General features: G+C 43.0%; 1 protein-coding gene and 1 long non-coding RNA gene across 13 annotated transcripts in view; one reads left to right on the forward strand and one right to left on the reverse strand.

The window, feature by feature from the left end:
* Positions 1-1,381: 1,381 nt before the first annotated feature.
* The window catches only part of Zfp169 (zinc finger protein 169), a 32,731-nt gene continuing 7,254 nt past the window's right edge, over positions 1,382-26,858 (reverse strand). For 2 of the 8 annotated variants that reach the window (XM_017315578.2, XM_011244411.3), the window contains exons 3-5: positions 19,399-19,525; positions 18,942-19,037; positions 1,382-12,015 (exon numbers count right to left, since the gene is read on the reverse strand). In XM_017315578.2, the coding sequence (XP_017171067.1) occupies positions 10,073-12,015; positions 18,942-19,037; positions 19,399-19,525 (2,166 nt within the window). In that variant the 3' untranslated portion in view covers positions 1,382-10,072. The remainder of the gene's footprint in view (positions 12,016-18,941; positions 19,038-19,398; positions 19,526-26,858) is intronic. The other 6 variants (XM_011244409.3, XM_011244410.2, NM_026450.3 and 3 more) reach the window with 4 other exon arrangements.
* Positions 12,011-26,118, forward strand: Gm36402. Of its 5 annotated transcripts, none has more exons than XR_873372.3 (3): positions 12,011-12,702; positions 16,359-16,477; positions 23,722-26,118. It is a non-coding gene; the product is annotated as a predicted gene, 36402 (long non-coding RNA). The 5 variants fall into 5 exon arrangements; XR_001780933.2 differs by lacking the exon at positions 12,011-12,702 and adding an exon at positions 23,042-23,114 and having other exon boundaries at positions 14,833-18,868; XR_382330.4 differs by lacking the exon at positions 16,359-16,477.

The raw sequence follows: 26,858 nt of genomic DNA on the forward strand, positions 1-26,858 counted from the left end.
TTATTAAGTTATGCCACTTTTAAAATTAAGATAAAGGTATATCTTCCCCTATTATGATGTCTTTTATAAAGCAGATATAAGGAAAGATAAACTTTGCATCTTAGAACCACTGTCCAGTGCATTTGCTTTTTCTTTACAAAACCCAAGCTAGTTGATTAGAGTCACGTGAATCGGCTTGGTAGTTTAGGGAACAACTTGGAGATGTAGTGGGTTTTTTTTAAGATTATTCTCTTAAAGTGCCAGTGTTGTAAAATAGCGTCCTTCTCACTTTACACATTTGTGTGACAAGAAGGCTGCTTTTCATTTAATTTTGACTTGGTACTTTTCCATTTGTGTTTGCTTATGTAATTTGAGGAGGACTACTGAACATGAATCCTGGGTGATACTAGTAAGCTAATAATTGCAGAAGGTTTTTTTTTTTTTTAAGTATTTCTCCCGGTAATTTCAATTTCAAATCTTACATCAAAGTCTTTGATTGCTGAGTTGACTTTTCTGCAGAATGAGAGAGCTCTGGAGGTCTTCAGATTTCTGTGTGTGAGCATCCAGGTTTCCAGCAACTGCCTGTTTAAGACTGTGAATGTTTTCCGTTGTATCCTGTTGTCCTCCGTTCAGTTAGCAGAAAGCTGAAGATGTGTGAGTTTATTCCTGAGACTCTCATTCTCATCCTTTGGGCTTCCTGTCTTTTGTAGTGAGTCTGTCCTATTTTGGTCCATATGGCTCTGTTGTGGAGTTCAGAGTCAGGTGTTGTGATACTTCTAGAGTTAAATCTGTGTACTCGATATTGTTTTGGATATTCAGTCTCTTGTTTTCCTATGGCTTTTAGGGTTTTTCTATTTGTGTAAAGAATGCCGTTTGAATGTCCCTGTGAATGAGTTACCATTTTTTGCCACATGAGCATTTTAATAATATTTCTCTGCCAAAACAAGAACATGGGAGAGTTTGGGGATTGTTTGTTTGTCTTTCCCATTTTCTAGCTTCTCAGTTTATTTGGTGATTTATAGTTTTCATTGTAAAAGTCTTTGGCATTTTGTTTTATGACTAAGCATTTCCTTCTGTAAAGTTATTGCAAATGTGATTCTTTTCCTGACTTTTTTTTCCCAATGAATATGTTGTTTGTGTATAGAAAAGCTACTGGTTTCTTATATATTGATTTTGTATCCTGTTATTTTGTTGAAAGTATTTATCATATCACAGCCATTTCTGGTAGAGACGTTAGGGTCCTTTAAGGATAGAATCACATCATCTCCAAACAGGGATAATGTGACATTTCCCTTTCTTATTTCTGCCCATCGTATCTCTCTCTTGCTCCAGCATAATTTCACACACTATATTGTCAAATAGATAAGTTGTCTCATTTCTGATTTTAGGGGAGATGCCTTCGTTTTTTTTTTTTTTTCAGTCAGTATAAATGCTGGCTATAGGTGTATAGTCTCTAGTCCTAATTATCCTGAGGTGTGGTCCTTCTAGTCTAAGTGTCTATAGGGTTTTTATTGTGAAGAGATGCTGGGTTTTGTCAGGGCTGCTTCTGCATCTGCTGAATGCTTCTGTAGTTCTTTCCCTTGATTCTGTTTAAATGCTGTATTGTGCTTAGCATTTGTACATGCTAAGCCACCCTGGCATAAATGCAAGTCTCTCATAAGGTCTGATCACTTAGATGTGTTGAACTCAGCTTGAAAAGCATCTTATTCTTATTGAAATCTTTCACATCTGTGTTCATCAAGGAACTTGGCCTTTAGCTGCCTCCTCCCCTTTTCTCATCTGGTTTCGGTACCAGGCGATCTCTTTATGGGTTTGGAGATGTTTAGTCCCTGTTTTTTGGAATAGCCTCACTGGCATCGGCATTTGTTCTTTACAGGTCTGGGAGAATTCATCAGTGGATCTTTCTGGTTGTGAACTTGGGGGCTGTTTTATCAGTCTCTGTCTTATTGATCATCATCATTCTGCTCAGGGGTTTTTGCATCTTCCTAAGTCAATTGTGGGTAGAATTGTCTAGGAATATATCGATTTCTCCTAAGTTTTCAAATTCATTAGAGTATGATGTTGGAAAGAATCCTACTGATCTGGGTTTCAGTGTTACCTGCTATAAGATCACTTTTTGGCCACTAAGTTGATTAGTTTATTAATGTCCCTTTCCTTTTTTTTTTTACTAGTTTTGTGAAAAGCCTGTTAATTTTATATATCCTTTCAAAAGAGAACCCTTTGATTCATTGATCTGTTACATTGTTCATTTATGTTTCCACTTCATTAATTTCATTTTTGATCTTTATCTTCTATTAATTTTTGAGATTGGCTTCCTCTTGTTTTTCCAAGGACTTCAGGTGTATTGTTGAGGGTTTTGTTTTTGTTTTTTTGAGATCTAATTTTTTTAACATTTATATGTTTATTTGTGTAGGCTTGGCTTCTACCATGGTGCACATGTGGAAGTCAGAAGACCGTTGTAGACATGGGTTCTTTCCTTCCACGCTGTGGATCCTGGGGATCAAGCACATTATCAGCCTTGCTGGCAGGTACCTTTCCCAGCTGATGAGATGGCCCTCTCTGACTTATTAATGTCAGTCTCCACAGCTATAAACTTCCTTTCCAGAAGCACTTCCATTGCATCCCACAGGCTCTGATGTGTCTGTTTCCATTTTCATTCGAGCGTATATTTAATTTTAGAAAATATTGAGGAAGATACTTTTCCATACTTAGCGCACCAATCCATTTGAAATCCCCATGTATGATATTAGGAGTGACTACAAATGGCTAGCCAGGTCCTACTTAGAAATCTTTACCACAGTAGAATTTGAAATTTCACCTTTATGGGATATACTTTATAAAGTTGAGTATGGTTTTACTGGGTTACATGAGCTATCCATGTGCCATAGGATAGAGGCTTAGAGGGTATTTACATATTGAGAAAGGAGAGTCCTCCTGAAGTATCTCTGAGCAGAAACTGTAGCAATTTGTATGTTACCTGTTAAATCTTTCCATATGAATTATGATTAATTTGTAGTCTATATCAACACACACACACACACACACACACAAACCACATACACACAGAACTATTGTCAGATTGAATATTATTAGTTTGTGAACTATGTCCACTACCCTGAGATATTCTAACCAAGGAGGCAAGATACCTTTTCATTTGTTGACCTCTTTGTTCCTATATGTGTTTTGTAGGGGTTTTCTTACTGGCCTAGAACATTCTGTATTAATACTACTCTTAAATATTTTGTGTTAGTCTGGTGTTACCAAAATTGGAGAAACCAATCAGCTGGGTAGCATGGTTCCCTTGTGAAAATTACCACACATCCAGTTAATAACAGTTATTTGGGGTGCTGGGGTGGTAGCTCAACTGTGGAGCTGTTTGCCAGCATACAGGAGATGCTGGCTTCAGTCTCCAGCACTGCAAAAAAAAGCGAGCAAACAAAAAGTCATCTTGCGTTCAGAGGTGTTGGGAGCCAGGCTTATTAAACTCCAGTTCTGACACAGCTAGTGCTAACGAATATATTTTGGTTTGGGTTTATTTTTTTCTTTTCCATAGTGGAGTAGCTGTTGCTGCCTTCCTCTTTCCACGACCCCCTAGTGTTTATTTTACGTGTGGTTTCCAATCAACCCAAGCAAGTTTGTGTGGTTTCATATTTATCTAGGGTATTATAACAAAATCAAACACAAACCAGATTTTGGTTTTTTTTTCTGTTTTTAATATCTCCATTTTCATTGAATGGACAAAAACAAACAAAACAAAAAATGATAAAAAAAAAAAAACCCAGCTTGCATTTATGATATGGCCCTGAGGTAAATCAGGGCAGTTTAAGAGCACACACTGCTCTTCCAGAAGAATCAAGTCCATTTCTCAACACTCACTCTAGGCAATCCAATGTCCTCTTCAGTCCTCCATGAATACTCACACAACACACACACACACACAGAGAGAGAGAGAGAGAGAGAGAGAGAGAGAGAGAGACAGACAGACAGACAGACAGAGACAGAGACAGACAGAGAGAGAGAGAGAGCAGAGAGGAGACAGAGAGATCTTAGAAAAACAGAGGTGTGTATAGCAGTGTGGTGAAGGATAACTAATACTAAAGTCTTTTGAAAAGGCCATATGGAAACTTGCTACTGTAGAAGCTTCCTAAGATATACCATTGGTTATCAAAAAGTTCAGTGCCAGGTATGGGTTACCTGGAGTTGTTGGTTCGTGAGGTAGCATAGACATCACCCTGTCAAAAACATACAGTTATTGACATTGTTCTTGGCTACTCACAACTTGGTAGTAAGACCCTACTGCTAAAGACACCATCTACCTATGTCACAGAACAGGGAGGAATTAGGCTGGTACTGATATGGAAGTTTCTCTCCTACTGGATAGGTTTCATAATGCTAGAAAGTTCTATCCACACTCTCGGGGGAGGAAAACCACCAACAGCCTTAGCGAGGTGTGAACCCTGCAAGCTGCCATATGCACTGACTTGGCAAGATATGCAAGTGTGACATGAATGCCATGGAAGTAACCAACTACTTAAAGCCCACTCTACAAGATGGGACCTGTGACTGGTACCATTCGCTGAGTCAAAAACGTGTCATTGGCTAAGTCATTGGCCCTAGGGGAAAATCTACTACTAAGCTTCTAAATGGACCCAATGATAAACTTTAGGCCCTGATTTCTTATCTTTATACCCATGTATTAGTATGTTTCTCAACCCTCATCAGAGGATCTTCTTTTTGCAAGTAGGTGGAAAATAATATGGAGACCCACATAAAAGAGGGCAATAGAGATTATAAGAGCCAGAGGGAGGATGCATCTGGAGCAAAATATTTGCCAGACATGACAATACAGCTGCACACATGAACTCACAGCTACGGAACTTGTATGCACAAGACTTTAAACAAGGCTGGCCTAAATCCAGCATGGATGAAGGGCTTTTTTTTAAAAAAAAGCCCACCTCTATCTGAGGAGTTACTGGCAACTGCTAGCTACTGAGAGAGGGAGTGGGTCCTGGGAGGCTACTCTTGCCCCAGTCAATGGTCCCACATTCACGCACATGCAAGCAGCACTAAATGGATTCAATGGGTGTGATGGTTTGAATGAGAAGTGTACCCCATTATCCCAGGCATTTGAACACTTGATCCCCATTTGGTAGGTTCAGGAGGTCCAGCCTTGCTAGAGGAAGTATGTAACCGAGGGTGAGCTTTGAGAGTAAAGAGCCTCTTTCTTGTGCCGTATACTCCATGCTTAAAATTAAGCACTTGCTCTCAGCATCCTGCCCCAGCGCCATGCTTTCCTCATTACCATGCCTCCACCCCACCATCATCAACTCTTAATCCCTCTGGAGCCACAAAGCAAACTTTCTTAGGTTCCCTTCAGCAGTGGAGTCTTACAACAGCAACAGAAAAGCAACCAGAGCTGCAGTTAAATTCTGAGGCAGAAAGCACAGAAAGTTGGGAAGGAAAGTTTACCAGATAGGGGAGGAACTAGAGGGGAGCAGGTGGAGGGGGTGCATTTGATCAAAACGGCTGAGGTAAGTGACAGACACATATGCTGGTGTCTGTTTCTCTAGAGAAATTTTTAAAGCTCTTGATGTTAGATGACTCCACACCACAAACATACATGTATACACATGTCACTTTCAGTTGAGGCCACTTCAGCAGCTGAGGTGAAGGAGCTTTGAAGTAAATGTGTTAAGGTGGCCCCATCCCCAGGTGTCTTAGCCAACCCTGTTCAGGTGACCAGATTATCACTCAAGTCTGGAGATCTCTGGGTTCATGATAGGGTCAGTGATACCTGTTTACAGTTCTCTCAGCCATTCCAAAGACTCCTCCAAACCAAAATCCCTTTTGTTTCATTTTAAGGAAACTTCTCCAAATGTTTCAAGTCCTGGGGAAACTGATCCTACGGTGAATATGTGACATCAATGGGACCAGGCTAGGGCCAACCCTAGAGTATGTATTTGCCACGATTAGAAGCATTTGAGCTATGAACATCAGAGAAAATGGGCTAAAGAAGCATTGTCTTGGGCTAGATGCAAAGTTGAGTGACCTCAGTTCCTCAACTCCTGGCTGGAGGACTAAGGAAGGTTGTGACTGGGGTGGGGGTGAGGGGGACACGATGGGCTGGACCCCTGGCATGTGGGCACAGCTAAACAAGATAAGCCTTTGGGGTGCACACAGGATAAAAACAACTGCCAGGTCGGGTGCTGGTAGCGCATGCCTTTAGTCCCAACACTGGGGAGAGAAAGGCAGGCGGACCTCAAAGTTCAAGGACAGCCTGGTCTACCTAGTGGGTTCCAGGACAGTCAGGACAACAGAGAAAAACCCGTCTCAAAGAAAAATAAACACAAAGGACAAAAGCCCTTCGGTCTGTATTGGTGAGGCTGAGTATGTGGCATGTGGCCGCCCTCTCGTCTCAGACACTGGAGAACCTTCTGGACAAGTAGGTTCAAAACGACAGCATTACTCACTTTAAAGAGACAGAATCCAGAATAAAGGTGTAGTATGAATCCTCCATGGCTCCCAAGAAGTTAAACACCCTGGAACCCTCCACAGTAGATCACAACGCAGTCCATCCCTGGGTGTGCAGCTTTGCAGAGAACCAGTTTATTTAAAGGAAAGATAGAGTACAGAGTACTGCTATCTATCAATGACCTCGTGATGGATGAGAACGAAACTTCCCTTCCTCCCCATCAGAGAAGCAGGGCATTTGCTAGTTAGTGGTTTCTGTCACTTTACCACTGTGGAGAAAGGAAATGAACGGCCCAGAATGCCTCTTATGAGAGGAGCTGGTGGCTGGTCACAACTTTAGGGACGTAGCAATAATGCTATTGTAGTGAACTGTGTGCTGCTCCAAGCTCAATTTGTGTGTTAGGGCTCTGATGATGTGACTGTCCAGAAATGTATAAGGTCTGGGCCTAATCCAACATGAACTGTCTTTATAAGACCAGAAAGGTTGGGCACAGTCACACATACTTGTAAACCCAGCATTGGGGAGAACAGGTTAAGACAGGTTCAAAGCCAGTCTTGGCTACATGGTCAGGTCAGGGCCTTCCTGTGCTACATGAGACTGTGTCTCAAAAAAAAAAAAAAAATCAGAAAACATGGGATTGTGGGGGAGAATGGGTAAAGAAGGAACCATCAAAATACTATGGCAACCCTAGCTAATACAGATTTTAGAACCAAGCTTGAGGTGTTATAACAAACCTCAAAATGTGTTAGTGGTTTGGAGCTGTATAATATATAGAGGCTAGACCCCATTTGAGGTGCACGTGTCAGATAATTCTGATGAGGTCTCTGGCAGCAATCAGGTATGCCTAACTTAAAAACCGGTATTCTGTAGTGAGAATTCTGGAATCTTGGTGTCTTTAACAAACACAGAAATATATGTTTTCATTTTAATCCCAGGTGTGGGATATGGGACTGCTTCACAGCAGCTATGATTTGCCTCCTAGTCTAGCTGAGGCATGGCTTTGCCAGCAGTGGATAGTTTCTGCAGTTGTGTGATATTTGGAATTCTGAAAAATTTTCAGAGGATACATAAATGCTAGGTGGGGTTGGTGGTCATCCAGGGGGACTGGTTATAGTAGTTGTACTTAAAGAAATAAGAAATTAGAGTCAGTCTCTCTCTCTCTCTCTCTCTCTCTCTCTCTCTCTCTCTCTCTCTCTCTCTCTCTCTCTCTCTCTCTCCTCCATCCTTCTTTCTCTCCTATCTAGTGATAGGAGGTGAAACCTGGCAATAAAGAGTTGGAAAAAGAACTCACAAAGTAGCAAAGATCAGCTATTAGCAAAGAAACAAGAAATTAGATCCAAGGATCTCTGTATCTACCCCCACCCCATCCTTCTTTCTCTCCTGATTGGGGGGGGGGGGGGTAGGGTGAAACCTGTGGATAAAAGATAGGAAAGAGAACCCCAAAGCAGAAAAGCCCAGCTACAGTATCCTTGATATGCAGTGACATGGAACTTGGCTGAACTGAATTCTAGTGTTTTGTAGGATGGAGTGTTTGTCATTGTTATGGATCAGGTCTGGAGTGTATTGAGGGTACACATGCCACAGCTCATGTGGAAGTCAGAAGATAGTGTTGGGTCTCTTCTATGTGGATTCTGGGGATGAACCTCAGGTCCTCGGATTTCCGTGCTGTCTTGCTACCCCCAAATGGAGGTATTTTAAGAAATGTTAAGTTAAAAATAGCCAGATAAGATTTCTACACAGATGATCAAAGTGTGCCCTTATTTGCTCTTGCTGCATCTAGCAAAATGGGACGACAGAGATAAACTGATGGAATTGTTGAGAAAAAATTTGGAAAATTCTCCCTTTATTCATACTGTAAAATAAATATATATACACACACACAAAAGTGTGTGTGTGTGGAGGGAATAGTAGATGGCTGGAAACTATTTTCAACAGAGATTAGCATTAGTGTGAACCAGAGTTAATTAGCCATCTCCTCTAGCCCTGGGGGACAGAGAGCTTTAAAGAGACTGGGGTAAAATGAAGAGAGACTTTTGGACTTCAGAGTTTCTAAAGAGAAGACCAGTAGAGCTCCAAGCAGTTTGTTGTTCATCTCCAGGAAAAGGGAAGAGCTCTCGGGCTGCTCACCCCTTTAACCCCAGCACTCAGTAACACAGTCAAGTGGATCTCTGAGTTTGAGGCCAGCCTGGTCTACACATTGAGTTCCAAGATAGCCAGGGTATGTAACAGAACAACAAAAGGAAAAAGAAGAATAAGAATAAGAATAAAAAAGAAAAAAAAAGAAAAAGGAAAAAAGAAAAAGGAGGAAGGAAGGAGAGAAAGGAAGGAGAAGAAGGAAATGAAAGGAGAGGAGAGGAAAGGAAAAGAGTAGAGAAGGGAAATGAAAAAAGAAAAGCAGAGAAAAAGAGAAGAGAGAAAAGAAAAGAGAGAATAGAAAAAAGGAAAATGTGGTTCCAAACCCTGGTCAGGTCTGGAGCGAGGTCAAACGTGTGAAACTGTTGTTCAGGGCTAGGAAAACAACACTGCCTGCCAGTCCTGTGAGCCAGGGGACAGAACACTGAGTCAATATTACTCTTGAGACTTAAGGTCCCATTGAATTTGCCTGCTAGGTTTGTGCTGGACCCTGGGACTCATCACTGCTCAGGTCTTTCTGATGTTTCCCTTTCGGAATAGGAATATCTAACCTGTATCTGTCTAGTCATTGGACTTTGGAAGCAAGTTCCATGTTTAACTTCATAGGATTGCTGATAGAAATACGGCTTACAGGTGAACTGGAACTATATCCTCACCCATACATGAATTAGATATTTGTATTAAGAGATTTTCAATTTAGAGCTGACGCTGAAATGAGTTAAGGATGTAAGGTGCTGAGGATTCTGGGAATCCTAGCCCCACAACATAAATACCGATACCTTACCTCTAGTGTGGCGTGACTTGGAGGCAGGACATTTAATAAAGGTTAAACAAGGTCATCTGGATGTGGTCCTATCCAGAATTCGAGGCACCAGGAAAAGTATATACAGGAGGGATGGACCTGTAGGTGCACAGCACATCGGGAAGCCATCCATCTGCTAAGGGGAGGTGTAGTCACGGCAACACCTGAGCCGGCCTGATAGAGGACTTCTAGGCTCATATATATGGCGAAGTAAACTTCTTTTGCCTGAGCTCTATGGTCTGGGGTATTTTGTTAGAAAACCCTAGAAAACTAACGCATACTGCTAACTGAAGATAGTAAACTATAAACCAATGATTTCATGAACAAGTAAGGGCTTTCCCCTACTCCATTTCCAGAAACATTTACTAGTGATTTCTGTCAGTTTCATGCTCCTGGAAAAAGGAAGAAACGAGTCAGGCAAACACCTCTCAGGCTTAGAAGTTGATGGCCATACTTGGCCTTCCTATGTCTATGAAAGTGAAACTTCCAGCTGAAGCCATGCCCACAATGCCCGTTCTTAGGGCTTCTTGCCTGAGTAAGTCTGCTGATGTCTGATGAGGGCAGAGTTAAAGCCAACGCCGTGCCCAAACCAATGGCTTCTCTTTGGAGTGGACTGGGTCCTCTAGTCAGAGATGAGGTGTCATCCCATCCAGTCCCTACCTACATAGGCTGTTTACAAAATGCTTCTACTTGGAGTGTGTCCTCTGGTGTCTAGTAAGAAGTGACTTAAAAGCAAAGGCACGCCCACACTGGGGGCACAGGTAAGGCTTCTCCCCTGTATGGCTCCTCTGGTGCCCTATAAGGTTGAACTTTTGGCTAAATGCCTTGCCACACTCAGGGCACACGTAGGGCTTCTCCCCCGTATGTGTCTTTTGGTGTCTGATGAAAAGAGACTTAAACTCAAAGGCTCGACCACACTCAGTACACTGGTAAGGCTTCTCCTCTCCGTGGGTCCTCTGGTGTCTAATGAGAGAGACCTTCTTTCCAAATGCTCGCCCACACTCAGCACACAGGAATGGCTTCTCCCCCGTGTGAATCCTCTGGTGCCTAGCGAGGTTGAACTTCTGCCTGAAGCGCTGGCCACACTGGGGACAGGCATAGGGCTTTTCCCCCGTGTGTGTCTTCTGGTGCCCAATGAGGTTGAACTTCTGGCTAAACCCTCTGCCACACTGAGGACACACATAAGGCTTCTCCCCCGTGTGTATCTTCTGGTGTCTGGTGAGGAGCGACTTAAACTCAAAGGTGCGTCCACACTCGGGACACTGGTAAGGTTTCTCCCACCCTGCGTGGGTCCTCTGGTGTCTGATGAGCATGGACTGCTTTACAAACGCACGCCCACACTCAGGGCACAGAAAAGGTAACTCCCCTGTATGAATCCTCTGGTGCCCGATGAGGTTGAACTTCTGGCTAAACCCCCTACCACACTGGGGGCACACGTAGGGCTTCTCCCCCATGTGCGTTTTACGGTGTCTGGTGAGGAGCGACTTAAACTCAAAGGCTCGTCCACACTCAGGGCATAGGAAAGGTTTTACCTCTGTGTGAATCCTCTGGTGCCTAATGAGGTTAACCTTCTGGGTGAAACTCCAGCCACACTGGCGACACACAAAAGGCTTCTCCCCGGTATGTGTCTTCTGATGTCTCATGAGCGTACCCTTTTGGCCAAAGCGTTGTCCGCAGTCCGGGCAAACGTGAGGTTTCTCACCAGAGTGTGTGACCTGGTGAGTGAGGAGCCGGGAGAGCAGCCTGAAGCCACGCCCACACACCGAGCAGATGAAGGGGTTGTCACCCGAGTGTGACCAGCTGTGCTGTAGCAGCGAGGCTTTCCGGCAAAAGCCCCTCCCACACTCGGGACACACGAAGGGCTTTTTATCCAGGTGAGTCCGCTGGTGGAGGAGGAGGTCTATCTTCTGGCGGAAGCCACGCCCACACTCGGGACAAACAAGGGGGCTCTCTCCAGAGTGGATAATCTTCTTGTGGCTGTTGAGGGAGGATACATACATGAAGCCTCGCCCACACTCCTCACACACGTGCGGCTTCTCTCCAGAGTGTTTCCTCTGATGGACCGTGAGAGACGCCTTCTGAGCGAACTGGTGCCCGCACTCCGAACACGAGTAAGGCTTCTCCACTCCGTCCATTCTCTGGAGCTTCATGAGGTCAGAACTCTGGCAAAAGCCCCCTCCGCAGTCAGGAAACACGTGGTGCTTCTGAGGGCTGAACAGGTTTGTGACATCATCAAGCCCTAGCGGAAATGCTCCATGTAGGACGGCCCCAGATGCTGACTCATCGGGTCCCTTCAACACTGTGACTGCCTCCTCAGGGGCCAGGCCAAGGTCTGTTTGTTTACTGTCGCCTTCTACCCAGTATGCTGCCTGATCTTGACATGGGCTAAAGAACGTCTTCAGAATTCTCGTTGGACTTGTCCTCTGCAACAGAGCATCGCTGCTGTCTCTCTCTTCACCTCCTTCATTGCTGGAACAGCCTGGAGCTTCTGACTGGAAGTTGCTCCCTGCTGGTGGGCTTGGAAAAGTCTGAGAGGGAGGTCCATTCAGCACACACACTCTGAGGACTTCCGGACTAGCAAAGGATACCGGGGACGAAAGAGAGGGCTCTAATTCTGTCCTGGGTTCTGCTAGAGAGAAAGCAGTAGTCAGAATCACAGAGGTGCCTTGTGGATAGGAACATTTCCCCAACAGTGATTCCTCAGATGCTCATAAATACTCCCTTTACAGGTCTATCTTCCACACTCTACTGAAAACGGCCTTCCCACAGCTCTGAAAGGAAAACTAAAACACTGAAAAGCCTTATGGGTAATGTATGCTCTGTAAGCTATTACAACTAGAACTGCTAATCGTGGTGTGAACGTCCATGAATACTCGCTTTTACTCTATCAGGAATTACAAGATTCTTCAGTGATTTTCTTTCTTTTATAAGGAAGTGACTAAGTTTCAAGTCATCCCCCAAATGGGAGAGGCAGTACCAAATAATGTCAAGAGGTCCATCTGTGGTATTCAACTGAATGCTCCCTCATCCAGAAAGCAAACCAAGAAAATAAGCTGGGATTCTCTTATCAGAAAATGGGGATTCGGCAATGAAGCAGGATGTCATGGACTCCAACTATAAGCCCTTAAAGAAATCTGATTCTTGAGACCGAATTAATCCCTGCTCGTTGAATGGACTTCTTGACAATTACTAATGCTGTTCCTCGTGGCTGCCCAAAGCTTTGGTACCCAGAGCTGGACACCAAAGGTCCTACTGTGGTCAGCTTCTCATCAGGAAATGTGTTCTAAACTGGCTCGCTAGACTCTGATTTGCTCTGGTAAGCTAGTTTGCCGGTATTAACAGGACTCTTGGCAGTTGTTTGCATTTCTAGCTATCAGCTATTTACAGCTCAGTAGCAGAGCACACGCCTGGCATAAACAAGGCCCTGGGTTCAATATTTAGCCATCAAACAATACACATACACCACACATACACACGCTTTCTGTAATTCTGGAGTTTTCAACAGCTGAAGTTTAAATATGCACTGCCAACTCCCTGCCTATGATTTGAAAGGAAGAAATAGATACCCAGGCTTTGTCTTATCAGTATTCCCACTTGTTCATAAGAACTAATCACATTTACCATGCATCTTTTTATGTGTCTTCAGCAGCAGGGGAGCTGTTGTGTGTCTTGTGTTAATGTGGTGACTGACCTAAGCACAGTGACCACTGCCCTTACTGGAGGCAAGGCCTCTAATAAAGATGTCTGCCTGTATAATTCACTTGGCAGAGTAGTAGTAGTGTGGCAAATTTAAACTGAAAGCAACTGAGCTTGTCTTCTTTAACATCAGTGACTCTCATGCCATCAGGCACAGGCCTGAATAGGACTAACGACTGGTCTTCCCCTAGTAAGGGAACGCTTCTTAGGACCTTCCCACTTAGAAATAGTTCCTCAGTTCCCCAACTCAAGCAAAAGCTTTGGCCCACAAGCCTTTGGGTTGGACCTGAGTCAGTCCCTGCAGAGCTCCACCTTGCTGGCTGCAAGTCATGAGGATTGTCAGCCTCTGAAACCGTGTGAATGAATTCCTCACTATGTTAGGACCACCTCCACCCTACTGGTACTGCCGCTCTCCTTCTGAAGAACAGATTTTTGGTACCAACAAAGTAGATGTTTTGGTCACGTGAAAAAACGTGACAGTTGCTTCAGAACTGGAGAGTTGTGATATACACGCTAAAAAGGGCCTAGATTGTCATGAAAGGGAGTGTTGGTAGGAAACATGCAAAACAAGTTTCTGAGCTGTACTCCAGTTTTTGTGGAAGAGTATCGCTCATGCACGGTGAAATGCTTAGCTGAGATTTCTTAAGCAAACCAGCACAGTTGCAGCTCAACTGACCTTACCACTTGAAAATGCAAGAAGTTCACTGAATGGTTAAGGAAACTTCTCGGCTTATGCCGGGGCGGGGGGGGGGGGGGGAGGAGAAGAGAGGGGGGGGGAGAGAAATCTAGGTTCCAATATATGAGAAGAAAACATGCACTGTCTTTCTGACTCTGCCTTGTTTTGCTTAGCACCCAGCTGCCTGCAAATCCCTTCAGTATACGCCTAGGAGGGACATAGCTGAGTCACCGAGTCATTTAGCAGTTCTATTTTTAGTTTCTTGAGGACCTGTCATGCTGATTCCCATAGAGACTGTATGTGTTATATCCTCACTGGCAGGGTAGAAGGGCTCCTTTTCCCTGCATCCTCACTAGAATTTGCAGGGGTTTTGTTTGTTTGTTTTCCTGATGATAACCACTCTGATGGGGGTGAGATGGAATCTCACAGCAGCTTTAATTGGCAGCTTCCTGGTGGCTACAGATGTTGAGCACTTCCTCACACGTTTACTGCTCACTTGTATCTCTTAAGAATGGTCTATTCGCTTATGTGGTTCAGTAGTTCGCTTTCATTTTAGTAGAGCTGTTTTGATGTAAACATGCACCGTGCTTCAAAAAAGTGGAGAATGGCCCAAATCAAATCAATGTCACTTCCACCACAGAGGCAGAGCCCACAAACCATGGGAGCAAGGGGACCACAGTGGTTATGAGAAGGTATTCTCCTTCTGGCTGATGGCATGGGATGGGGCTTGACAGACTTCTGGGAATGGAATCCCTGCTACAAGTTGGTGGGGGACCTGGCCATTGGCCCTGTGAGCCTAAGAGCAGATCGAGGCCAAGAGGATTATTTGTGAGCCTCAAAAATTAATGGTTTTTGTCTTCTTAGTTGTGAAGGGGGTGCACATTACCCCCTTCTCTTCCTTCTGTTAATGGTAGAATAGAAATATTCTAAACCTAACATGCAAGGCACAAAGAAAAGCCCACAAAGGGGAGGTACCCCAGTATACCTATTGATATTTTACCACCTGAAGTACAGAAAATGTTACCTTTCTTAAGGTTTTATTATCTTCTATATTCTTATTCGTCATACTTTTTTTTTTTTTTTTTTTTTTTGGATCTTTGAGACAGGGTTTCTCTGTGTAGCCCTAGCTGTCCTGGACAGTACTGTCTCACTTTGTAGACCAGGCTGGCCTCGAACTCAGAAATCCACCTGCCTCTGCCTCTCAAGTGCTGGGATTAAAGGCGTGTGCCACCACCACCAGGCATTTGTCATACTTTTTAAAGAAATTGTAGTTAAGGTTAAAAACTTGATTTAATCATCAATATGACTGCAAAAATCTTAGACGTAAAGGACATTCTACTGTAGAGCCATATTTGTACTCTTAAAATCATTTTTTTTTTCTTTCTAATGTTCTTGCTCTACAACTTCTTTTTTTAATGGTTTGTTGTGGTGGTGGTGGTGGTGGTGGTGATGGTGGTGATTTAGGGGTTTGGTTGGTTGTTGATGTTGCTGTGATTTGGGGGGTTGGTTGGTTTTTGATACTGGGGATAAAAGCAAGATTACCTCTTTCACCATTTCTATCTCTTTGAATAATTTCTTTACCTATAGTTTAACATATGTCACAAATTCTTTATTTCTATTAGTATCAATGAATCACTTTCATTTCTCGGGGATAGTTTTGCTAGGTATAAAATTTACAGTCCTTTCAGTGCTTGAGAAAAATCCCTGCCATGTCTTCATTGGCCTAGTTAGTTCACATGGAAAATCCTCTATAGGCAAGGCATTTATCCCCACTGGCTGCTTTCCAGGTCTTTCCCCTCTTTTTAGTTTCCAGAATTGTAGTTATCATGTGTCTTCATGTTTATGCATATGTTTATTTAATGTTTCTATGACTTCTTGTGTCTATATGTTTATCTTTTAATAAGTTTTCAACCACGATTTACCATATTTTTCAGTATCCTTTTTGGGTTCTGATGATTATAAATGCTGTTTCTTTTTCTTTTCCCACAAGTCTCTGAAACCATTCTTTTTTTCAAGCTATTTTCTTTCTTTGTTCACATTTATGATATTTTATTGTTCTGGAATCAAGTTCACTGATTCCACTCAGATGTAGTGTTGCACATATTTAATCTCACCACTCAGGAGGCAGAGCAAGTATCCTTATGAGATCAAGGCCAGACAGGGCTACAGAGTGCAACTCTGTCTTAAAACATAAAACAAACTTACTGATTCCATCCTATCATTCCAACTCTATAGCTAAGCCCATCCAATGAGCTCAGATTTTCTGTTGTAACACAAGTGCAGGCTAATTTTTATATAAAATATTTCTTTGCTGATATTTTTGTATACTCTTTTATTTATATACTTTTATTTATTTTTATATACTCTTTTATTTATATACTTTTACTTATTTTTTTATATACTTTTATTTTATATACTCTTTTATAGGCTAAGTTCAGTAACACAAGTGCAGGCTAATTTTTATATAAAATATTTCTTTGCTGATATTTTTATATACTCTTTTATTTGTTTCAAGAGTATATGTAATAGGTTGAAAACCCTGGGCTGAACCTAAGGCCTTGTTCATGCTAGGCAAATGCTCTATCCCTTTTATTTTGAAGGTCTCACAGTTGTTCAGGTTGACCTTGAACTCATTCTATAACCAGGCTGCCATTCTTGCTGTTCTCCTACCTCAGCCAAGTGATAAATTCACAGTCCTGCATCCACCAGGCCCTGAAAGGTAATTCTAATCTCTGATACCACCACTACCACCTCAGCTGTATGTTACCATCACCTTCAAGTTGTAATTTCCTGGCTCTTGGTATGAAGGGTGGTGGTTTTTTATTCTATGCTGAATTGGCTTTCATGCTAAGAAACTCTGGGCCCTATAAGAAATATACATCCAGGGCTGGAGAGATGGCTCAGTGGTTAAGAGCCGGACTGCTCTTCCAGAGGTCCTGAGTTCAATTCCCAGCACCCACATGGTGGCTCACAACCATCTGTAATGGGATCTGATGCCCTCTACTGGTGTGTGTCTGAGGACAGCTACAGTGTACTCATGTATATTAACTAAATAATTCTTTTAAAAAAAAAAGAAAGAAGATAAAAGAAATACACACCCTATTTATGCCCAACACTCAGATACAAGTCAGTAGTTAAGCACATCATAATTTATCAATATGATGTAATTCTACTCGCCAACAAAAATGAATTATTGATGTATAGCCCATGGATAAAATTCTAAGTAATTATGCTAAATAGAGAAAACAATTATATCCTGTGTGAATCAATTTACATATATTCTAGGAAATTTAGACACATCTATAATCAGGAAAAATGGATTAGAAAGGAGGAGATATTATTGACAGTTGATGGATTTTTGGGAAGGGTAAATTGGTTTCCTTTAAGGTGAGGCCCTGGTAGGTCTACCACACTCTAGTGAATGGCCTCATATCCATGAATACATGGGCAAAATAAAAGACTCACTGGGCTATTTTTAAAAAGAAAGAAAAAGAAGACATGACTTTGGGAACTGTGTGGTGGAGGAAAGAAGTAAGTGTAAATATGATCAAAATACATTGTATGTATACATGAAATTCTCAAAGGGGATTAATAAAATTAATTTTATTTTTTCAAAAATGAATAAAATATTCTACTTTTGAAAAAAAGAAAAGAGAGCAGGAAGTTGGAAGGTAGAAGCTGTGGTAAGGTATATGCAAAGTTTGGGGATCTTGATATGCTCACTGTTTCAGTTATAACAAAACTTACTGATTTTTACTTTTAACACAGTTTATTCTACCTTAAAACCATCCCTCATTTCTTAATACCTCATACCTAAATAACATTTTATATAATGTTTTTTATGAAGTCTATGTTTGATATAAAGCATAAAATCCCCCATATGGTTTACTTAGAAGGAAAATAAATAAAATAAAAATAAGAATGTGGTACCACACACATTTAATCTCAGCAGCACTCGAGAGGCAGAGGCAGGCAAAGCTCTGGGAGTGGAAAGTTAACCTGATCGACATAGGGAGTCCCAGGCCAGCCAGAGCTACACAGTGAAGATATATTCATTAAAAAGAAAAAGATAAGCCAGGCAGAAATTTATCTGTACATTCTAATAATCATAAAAATTAGTGTGAGTTGAATTAAAGACCTAAGTATTTGGGGGAAAGTCCACAACTGTGATCAATAACAGAAGAAAAATTAACTACAATGTGGGCAAATGTCTAAAGCAGTCCATCACTCTCAGAAGGGGACAGATCATGTGAGAAGATATTCACATTAGCCACCTAAGACCCCATGCGATTCCAAGAAGATGGGGAATGGGGTCAGACAGTCCCCATGTTGGTAAGGATGTGTTAGAAGAATTCTCACACTGCCCTGGGGCACGTGCTCTTACCTCCTTCAGTTTGGCATAGCTTAGCCATTCAAAGCCACGCCTCTTTGTGGGCCAGCTATTTCAATCCTACCAATGGTTCCTGCATCCTTCCACAGTGTCACACAAATGTAGAGTAACACTACCTAATTGCCAGGGGTTGGGGGCTGCATACTATGTGTGGAGAAGTTTGCAAACGTGCAAAATAATGTGGTATGCTGAAGGACCCACGGGGTCAGATAAAAGGGGTAGCCATAGACTGTGAACACAGAAGGCGGTGGGGAAGCTGAACAGTCTGAGGATGAACAAGCCTGCCCCCTGGTGGACAATGGGCTCCTAGCCCCTGGGGGCTGTCAGATTAACGTACTTCTTCACGTGAATTATAAAGCAAAGCTGTGGGGATTTACAGGCTGGCTGAGATGTGCGGCAGCTTCTGGGTCAAATACAGAAAATGAAGAGCGTTCAGCAGGAACAGCCTAGTCGGTCTAGAAGGGTGGCACTGTTTTTAAGATCAAACACAAGACCGGCAAGGACATGGGAGGAAAGCCTAAATAAACTGCAGGAGCCAATCAGGTGCCCTCTGCGGGGCTGGACCGTCTCCTAGCAACTGTGAGAGGGAGCCAATCAGGTGCCCTCTGCGGGGCTGGACCGTCTCCTAGCAACTGTGAGCGGGAGTGAGAGAGGCAGTGCTACCCAGCCTTACCTGGAGCCCCGGAAGGCCTACAGAAGAGCTCCCCTTAGCATGTCAGAGTAGGTCCCTTATCTGAGGGAGCCCCCCCCCCCAATGCCTCATAACCTCACCTGCCCAGAGTCTCCCTCTTACCTGGACAAAGGTCCAGAAAGCATCCGCTGCCATCTCTCCAGGGTTCTGCCCCTTGTTCCAGCTGCGTGATGAGTTTTGGTTTGGAAAAGGCAATTCCTAGTCACAAGAAACAAACCCAAAGTGACCTTAGGCTAGTGGCTAATGAGGCTTCAACAGAACTCCGGGCCAACGTAGGAGATGTCAGACACCCAGAAGGGAAGTGGAGAGGTGGGGAAATAATATCAGAATACTAAGAAAGAATGAACGAGGGCAGAGGATCCTAGGTCAAAAGCAGGGTCAATCGCCCCTAGAAATACATTGTCAGTCACTGCATGCACAAGCACAAACGTATGCAGGCGCGCACACAGTTCACTGCAAAACATGGACACTCTAAAGAAGAACAGAGTGTGTTGGCTGCTACACAGACATTTAACCTGCCCACAGATAACCTCCAAGACGTAAAACAGGGTGGCCTTACCCAGGGAGACAAGGTGGCTATAGTTCTCCAGCATTACATCCCTGTACAGGATCCTCTGGGCAGGACTCAGCAGCTCCCACTCCATCTGGCTGAAGGCCACAGCCACGTCATGGAAGGCCATTAATGCCTGTAACAAAAAACACATTCCTGCTCGTGAAAGCAGCAGTCTGGCTAAAACCAGTAACCAGCCTGTCACTATCCGGAACCAAGGCAGTAAGAATGGGGTGACTGCAGAAAAAGCATGAGGTGGACTGGCCCTGGTTCCTACCCTGAACCTTATTGTTGTATGTTGAAAACAACTCCCTTGTATGGACGCCAGTTTTATACATTGAAACCAGAGATGATGGGTTTCCTGTTTTGCTCTAGGCACATACAAGACCTTCAAAAGCCACAGTTTTAATGTGTGGATATATAGCAGGGCTTTAAACGAGGAAGACTAAATCCTTCCACTTTACTCTTCATTTCATTTACTTTACCTGTAGTGGTTCTTGCTATACTGTCCATGTTAATTCAACTCCCAACTCTCCTACCATAGCGTCCTGGGTAGCTGGGATTTGATACGTACCACCATACACAGTTGATAAATATCACTTAAAAGTTATTTTAGCTGTTTTAAAATACCCTGTGCCTTCCTATACAAGTTCTAGAGCAACCCTGTATATACCTACAAACAAGAGAAACTGGTATGACTTTACCAGAATTTGTTTACCATGAGGTCTTAGTTAGGGTTTCTATTGCTGCGATTAAACACCGTGTCCAAAAAGCAAGTTGGGAAGGAAAGGGTTAATTTGGCTTACACTTCTACATCATAGGCCATCACTGAAGGGAGTCAGGATGGGAACTCAAACAGGGCAGGATCCTGGAGGCAGGAACTGATGCAGAAGCCATGGAGGGGGTGCTCCCTCTGGCTTGCTCAGCTTGCTTTCTTATAGAATCTAGAACCACCAGCTGAGGGATGGCACCACCCAACATGGGCTGGGCCTTCCCCAACCATCACCAACCAAGAAAATGTTCCACAGTCTGGCCCAATCCTGAAGGCATTTTCTGCTGAGGCTTCCTTTTCCCAGGTGACTACAGATTGTGTCAAGTGGACACGAACCTAGCTAGCACACCATGTATTTCCATCCGGGGAGAACTGACAGCTTTATTATGTCAAAATCTTCCTGTCTTTACAGTGTGTGTGTGTGTGTGTGTGTGTGTGTGTGTGTGTGTGTGTGTGTGTGTGTGTGTGTGACAGAGACAGAGAAACAGAGACAAAGAGACAGAGACAGAAATATGAGAGAGAGAGAGAGAGAGAGAGAGAGAGAGAGAGAGGATTTCTTTTGCAAAATGTAATTTCCAGCACTAAGATCCTACAGGGATTTTTATTATACTACACTTGAGAATTTCTATGTGTGTTATATGTGTGATTTTGATGGCCTGGAGTTTGAATGCATATTCACTGCTGCAATATACAGGGCATGTGATATCGCTATTTGATTAAAACCTAGCTGAACTCTCTCATAAGCCCTAAGAAGTTTTTCTGCTAAGTTCCTTGAGATTTTTCTACAGGGACAATCATGCCACATAGAAATAAGAAGAGTTTTAGTTCTTAGTTTTTTACTCTTTCCTTACTTTTTCGCTCTAGCTCGAACTTTTAGCATTACATGGAGTGAACGGAGAAAACAGACACCCTGTGCTTATCCTCAGTCTTACAAAATGAATTCAGTTCTTCACCATTAACATGCGAACATTAGGATAGCTATTATCAAAAAATCAGGGCAACAGGTCATCGAAAAATTCAGAGAGCCAGCCAGTGGCTCACACCTTTAATCCTAGCCCTCAGAAGGCAAAGGCAAGTGGATCTCTGTGAGTTCGAGGCCAGCCTGGGCTACAGAGCAATGTCCAGGACATCCGAGGGTGCACAGAGAAACTCTGTCTCAAAAATAAATAAATAATAAATAAATTAAAAGTATACAGAGAAATTGAAACTTTCCACACTCCTGGCAGGAACATAAAACGAGACATTTCTAGAGGAAAGTTTGATAGTAATACAACAGTAATTCCCTAACATTAAAAGCACAAACCCAGAACACTGTAGGACAATGTTCACAGCTGCATCCTTCACAGCTGCTTGAAGGTGGAGACCACCCAGGTGGCTAACAAATGGTGACAAATGATGACATGAACAGTAGCACACATCAACACTGAAGAGGAAATCCTACCTGCATTTTCTAGAATAGGCCTTGAAACTATTGCATCAAGTGAATTATGCCCATCACAAGGGGAGAAAGGCTGCACTTCTTTTAGCAAAAGGATGGCTGTCTTAGTCAGGGTTTCTATTCCTGCACAAACATCATGACCAAGAGGCAAGTTGGGGAGGAAATGGTTTATTCGGCTTATACTTCCATACTGCTGTTCATCACCAAGGAAGTCAGGACTGGAACTCAAGCAGGTCAGAAAGCAGGAGCTGATGCAGAGGCCATGGAGGGATGTTCTTTACTGGCTTGCCTCACCTGGCTTGCTCAGCCTGCTTTCTTATAGAACCAAGACTACCAGCCCTGAGAAGGTCCCACCCACAAGGGGCCTTTCCCCCTTGATCACTAATTGAGAAAATGCCTTACAGTTAGATCTCATGGAGGCATTTCCTCAACTGAAGCTTCTTTCTCTGTGATAACTCCAGCTGTGTCAAGTTGACACAAAACTAGCCAGTACAATGGCGGTGACGTTAACCCAGCTGTGAATGTACCTGATGACGCTGAATTGTCCATTTAAAATAGGAAATGATAAACTTTATGGTAAGATGGCACGGATTTATTCTCACGGCTTGACAAGTCACGTCAGGGGTAGGTTTCAGGGCATGATGGTCTAACCTTCTCCTGAACCCCACTTGTCTGGTCTGGATATCAAGATGATATTTCTCCATAAAGGAAAATTTAAAGGTGTTCCCTCCTCTTCTAGTTTTGGGAGGAAGGTGCAGCGTTGATGCTAAGCCTTTAATGTGTGGTAGAATTCTACCCTCAAGTCACTGGCACTTTGGTACGAACGGGGTTGAACCTTTTGGTCACAGGTGGTACTGTCATCCAATCACAAGCATGGGGAGTCTTTCTCCATGCAGGCCTGGCCCCGCTTAGCTTCTCCCAGTCATTCAGGATGCCAAGACTGTAAGCAAAAGCCTGTGTACTTCTTGAAGTCTTTTTTTTTTTTCCCAGAAATGCTTTTGTGAACAAATCTTTGGCTTCCTTGGTAAATTTATTTCTAGGAATTTTTGGGTGCTATTTTGAAAGAATTGTTTCTTCTTTATTCACAAACAGATCAGTGGTAAGATAGAGTGTGCAAGTTGGTTATATATACTGCAGATTTTATTACTCTGATGAATTTGCTAACTCTAACCATCTTTTTTTCTCTGGAAATGTTATTCGACTCATGATGGCCTAATCAAATGCCTGGAATTTTTCTTTCTCAGGGTGCTAGAAGTCAACTGGAAGTGTTAATGCAGGGCCTCGTCTGTTCTCAAGACAGTGTCTTGTAAACTTCACAGGGGACGCACACCAATCTCATAGGGAAGGGAGGGACAAAGGAGACATAAGGGGCCAAATTAGTTCTCTTTAGGCCCTTTATAAGTCAGTAACTTCTGCCCCGATGACTTAATCTCTTCCCCCAGATCCTCTCTTGTTTCAACAAAAGACTCTTGGGGAAAATACACAGACGAAGGAGAAGTCCTCAACAGCTTTAAGGTATTGGCTCAGGTTCCGAGTAAAGAGATCATTTCACTCTTTCTTACTAATTTGCTATCTCAATGACTCGTAGTGGCTTTCAGATAAGAAATCAGCTTAATCACACAGGGACTCTCTTATGGGAAATGAGTCACCTCTCATTTAACTGCTTCCAAAAGTTCTGTCTGTGGTTATTAAAATCGTGGTGTGGTGTTTTGTTTGGTTTGGTTAATGTTTATCTTACTTGGTGTCTGTGGGCTTCTTACAGGTACAGATCATTGTTCACCGACCTTATAGAAGTTGCTTCTTCTCCTCCTCCCTGTATCTTTTCCTACATTCCCACTGTGAACATCAGTATAGCGACTGATGCCCAGGGCTCTCTCAAGTTCTGGTTTTAATTACTTGCTCTTGCATTCTTTGTTTGCTCCTTAGAATGGACACACAGCTGAACTATCTCCAGTCTTCAGTCGGTCTACCCGATAGGCTGTTGAACGCCTTTGCTGAAATTTTCACTCCAGTCAATATGCTTTATAACTCTATAATTTGTGGACTGTTTCTTTTTATAATTTTTCTTTACTGGATTCTCTATTTGTTGAAACACTATTGACTTGAACTATTTTGATTCCAGGTCCGAAGTTCCCTAAGCTCTTTATGCTGCGTTTCCTCCAGGTCACTTAGCAGACAGACAACTTAAGGGTAGGTCGGCAGCTGAAAATATCACCGCGGTCTCCAGCCACTGAGCATCGGCTGTTTCTTTCTACAGTGTCTTCCAGTTCCGACTAGACTCCATCATTCTTCAGACACTGGTTCTGACTGCCTCGGTCAGCTCACTGCTTTCTTGATGGGAAGACCTGGATTTCTCTTTTATGACATTTTCATTACATACTCTTTTTTAACTGTTATATTCATATAAAATATCCACAGTTAAATCCATACAATACAAATTACATTAGTTGTCTTAGATATTGTTCTATGGTGGTAAAGAGACGCCACGACCACGGCAACTCTTACTAAGAAGAACATTTAATTGTGGCTGGCTTACAGGGTCAGCAGTTCAGCCCCTTGTAGTCATCATGGGAAGCATGGTGGCCCACAGACAGACACGGTGCTGGAGAGATAGCCAGACCTCCATCCAGATCAGCAGACAGCAGGAAGAGAGAGAGAAACTGGGCCTGGCTTGAACATTTGAAACCTCAAAGTCCACCCACAGTGACACACTTCCTCCAACGAAGCCATACCTACTCCAACAAACTCATAACCCCTATCCCTGTCAGGTAACACCACCACTACCTAATGATCAAGCATTCAAGTCTACGAGCCCATGGGAGCCATTCCTATTCAAACCACCACAGTGGCTAACAGAAGCTGGAAGATGAGAGTATGGAGTAAAATAACTCCGCAAGTACAAGATTCCTTTTGGAAGTAACAAAAGCATTATGGTGGTGAAGGCTGTACAATTTAATATACACTAGTTGATAGTATACAAAAATCCACTGAATTACATATTTCTTATGGGTGAACTTCATAGTAATTTTTTTCATGTATATGAGTGTTTTGTGTATCTCTGCACGACATGCATGCCGGGTGCAACATTCAAAAGAGGAGGTTGGATCCCCGGGAACAGAAGTTACTGATAGTCATGAATCACCATGCTAGGTCCTCTGCAAGAGCAACGAGTGCTCTTAACCACTGAGCCATCTCTCCAGCCCCCATTTTTAACATTTAAAATTCCAATGATGGGTCTTGTCATCAAATGAGGGTCTTTGCAGTAATGGAGCTTGAAGTGTGGTGATTTTTTTCTTTTTTTGTAAAACATATTATGGTTTATAGCAGACTTTGAAAAACAACCTTAAGATTCAACGAAGGTCTGTTAAATGGTTTCTAATCAGCTATTATCCTGTACCTACCAGATCTTTAATGTCATAGTTCAAGTTTCAACCAAATTCCTTCATATATATGATATATATAGATATGCATATATAATACATACATACATACACACATATATATATAGTGTGTGTGTGTGTGTGTGTGTGTGTGTGTGTGTGTGTTTGTGTCTCGGATGTGTCAGATATTTCTATGCAATTCAGATCTGGTACATAATATAGTAACTGAAAATACAATTTTATTAACCACTGTTGACGAAGAACACTTCTCTAGGAGCCAGATGTGGTGGGACACACCTATGATCACGCATATGCAGCCAGAGAAGAAGCTCAGCTGTCATTTCTCAAGTGGTGTCTACCTTGTTTTTTGAGACAAGATCTGTCATTGGCCTAAGACTCATTAAACGTGCTGGGCTACCTTGGCAGTGAGCCCCAGAGATCTGCCTCTCTCTGCCTCCTCAGCACTGGGGTTGCAATCATGCACCACCACTTGAGTTGTTTTGACATGATTTAACATTTACTTGTGTTGGTGGGGGGGGGGGTAACATGTATGTATAGCACAGCACATGTGTAGAGGTCAGAGGACAACCTGCAGGACTTGGTTCTCCCCTTCTACCATGTGAGTCCACAGGGATCAAACTCAGGTCACTGGCAGCAGGCGCTTTTACCCACTGGGCCATCTTGCCATCCCCTGACTTCGTGTATGTATGTGTATGTGTATGTGTATGTGTATGTGTATGTCTATGTCTATGTCTATGTCTATTATGTATGTGAACATGAACGCGGCTGCCCCAGGGAGGCCAGGAAGAGGGTTCCAGGTTCCCTAGAGCTGGAGTTACAGGTGGTAGTGAGCCAGCCAATGTGAGTGACAGAAACCAAACTCCAGCTCTCCACAGAGCTTGCTTGCTTGTTTGTTTCAAGGCAGACAGGGTTTCTTTGTGTAGCTATAGCTGCCCTGGAACTTGATCTGTAGACCAGACTAGCCTTGAACTCAGAGATTTACCAGCCTCTGTCTCCTGAGTGCTAGGATTAAAGGCGTTCGTCATCACACCCAGAACGCTCTTACCTGCTGAGTGGTCCTCCAGTGTCCCCTGACCCTTTCTTTAAAAAAAAAAAAAAAAAAAATATGGGTTCCCCAGGAATCAAGCTCAGGTCCTCAAACTCATAGGACAAGAACTTCATCAGCCGCCCTATCACGCAGCCCAGTCCAGACTGTTAAGCGCCACCTTCCAATCTCTTAAACATGGATGCCTCTTCAATTTAAAATGGTTCAGCATATGCTCTTCGTTCTACAGCAGTACAAAGTTATATATGTTCACTCGGTAGAGGCTGGTCTCTGATTCTAGATTTTGACTTCTTCCTGAACACGAATACCCAGTATGCCATTTGTATAGAGCTAGTCAGTAGCGACAAGGTGCAGCTCCTAGTGAGCCATGTGATCGTGAGGGCAAGTCACTGGTGCTGTATGGTGCCCTCGGAGGCCAAGTTCTTACATGGGGTACACTGGGTGTATTTAATCCACTTTCTACTTACAGTGTAAAGTTATAATGGGCTTTCAGGACATCATCAGTGAAGGAACACATATATAAGAAAGCTCAAACACAAAGCATGGTGGTCACAAAGCCAGAGCCATCCATGCACTGCATGTACACCACGTATACCATCTGACCTCTCCAAGAAAACTAATGTATCAGAGACTGCTGGCCAGGGCAAGCTTCTGACATAGTAAATGACAGCATGCAGTCACAAGTTCTGAGACAGTCCTTTCAAAATGTCTTCAACTCTCCAGCTTGCAAAATCCTTCAAAATCCATCCTAGAGGCTGGGAAGGCAGCTACTGAGAAAATGTGTGCCTGGAAATCATAAGCACCAAGTTTGAT

Source organism: Mus musculus, chromosome 13 (assembly GCF_000001635.26).
Source record: "Mus musculus strain C57BL/6J chromosome 13, GRCm38.p6 C57BL/6J".
NCBI lineage: Eukaryota > Metazoa > Chordata > Mammalia > Rodentia > Muridae > Mus > Mus musculus.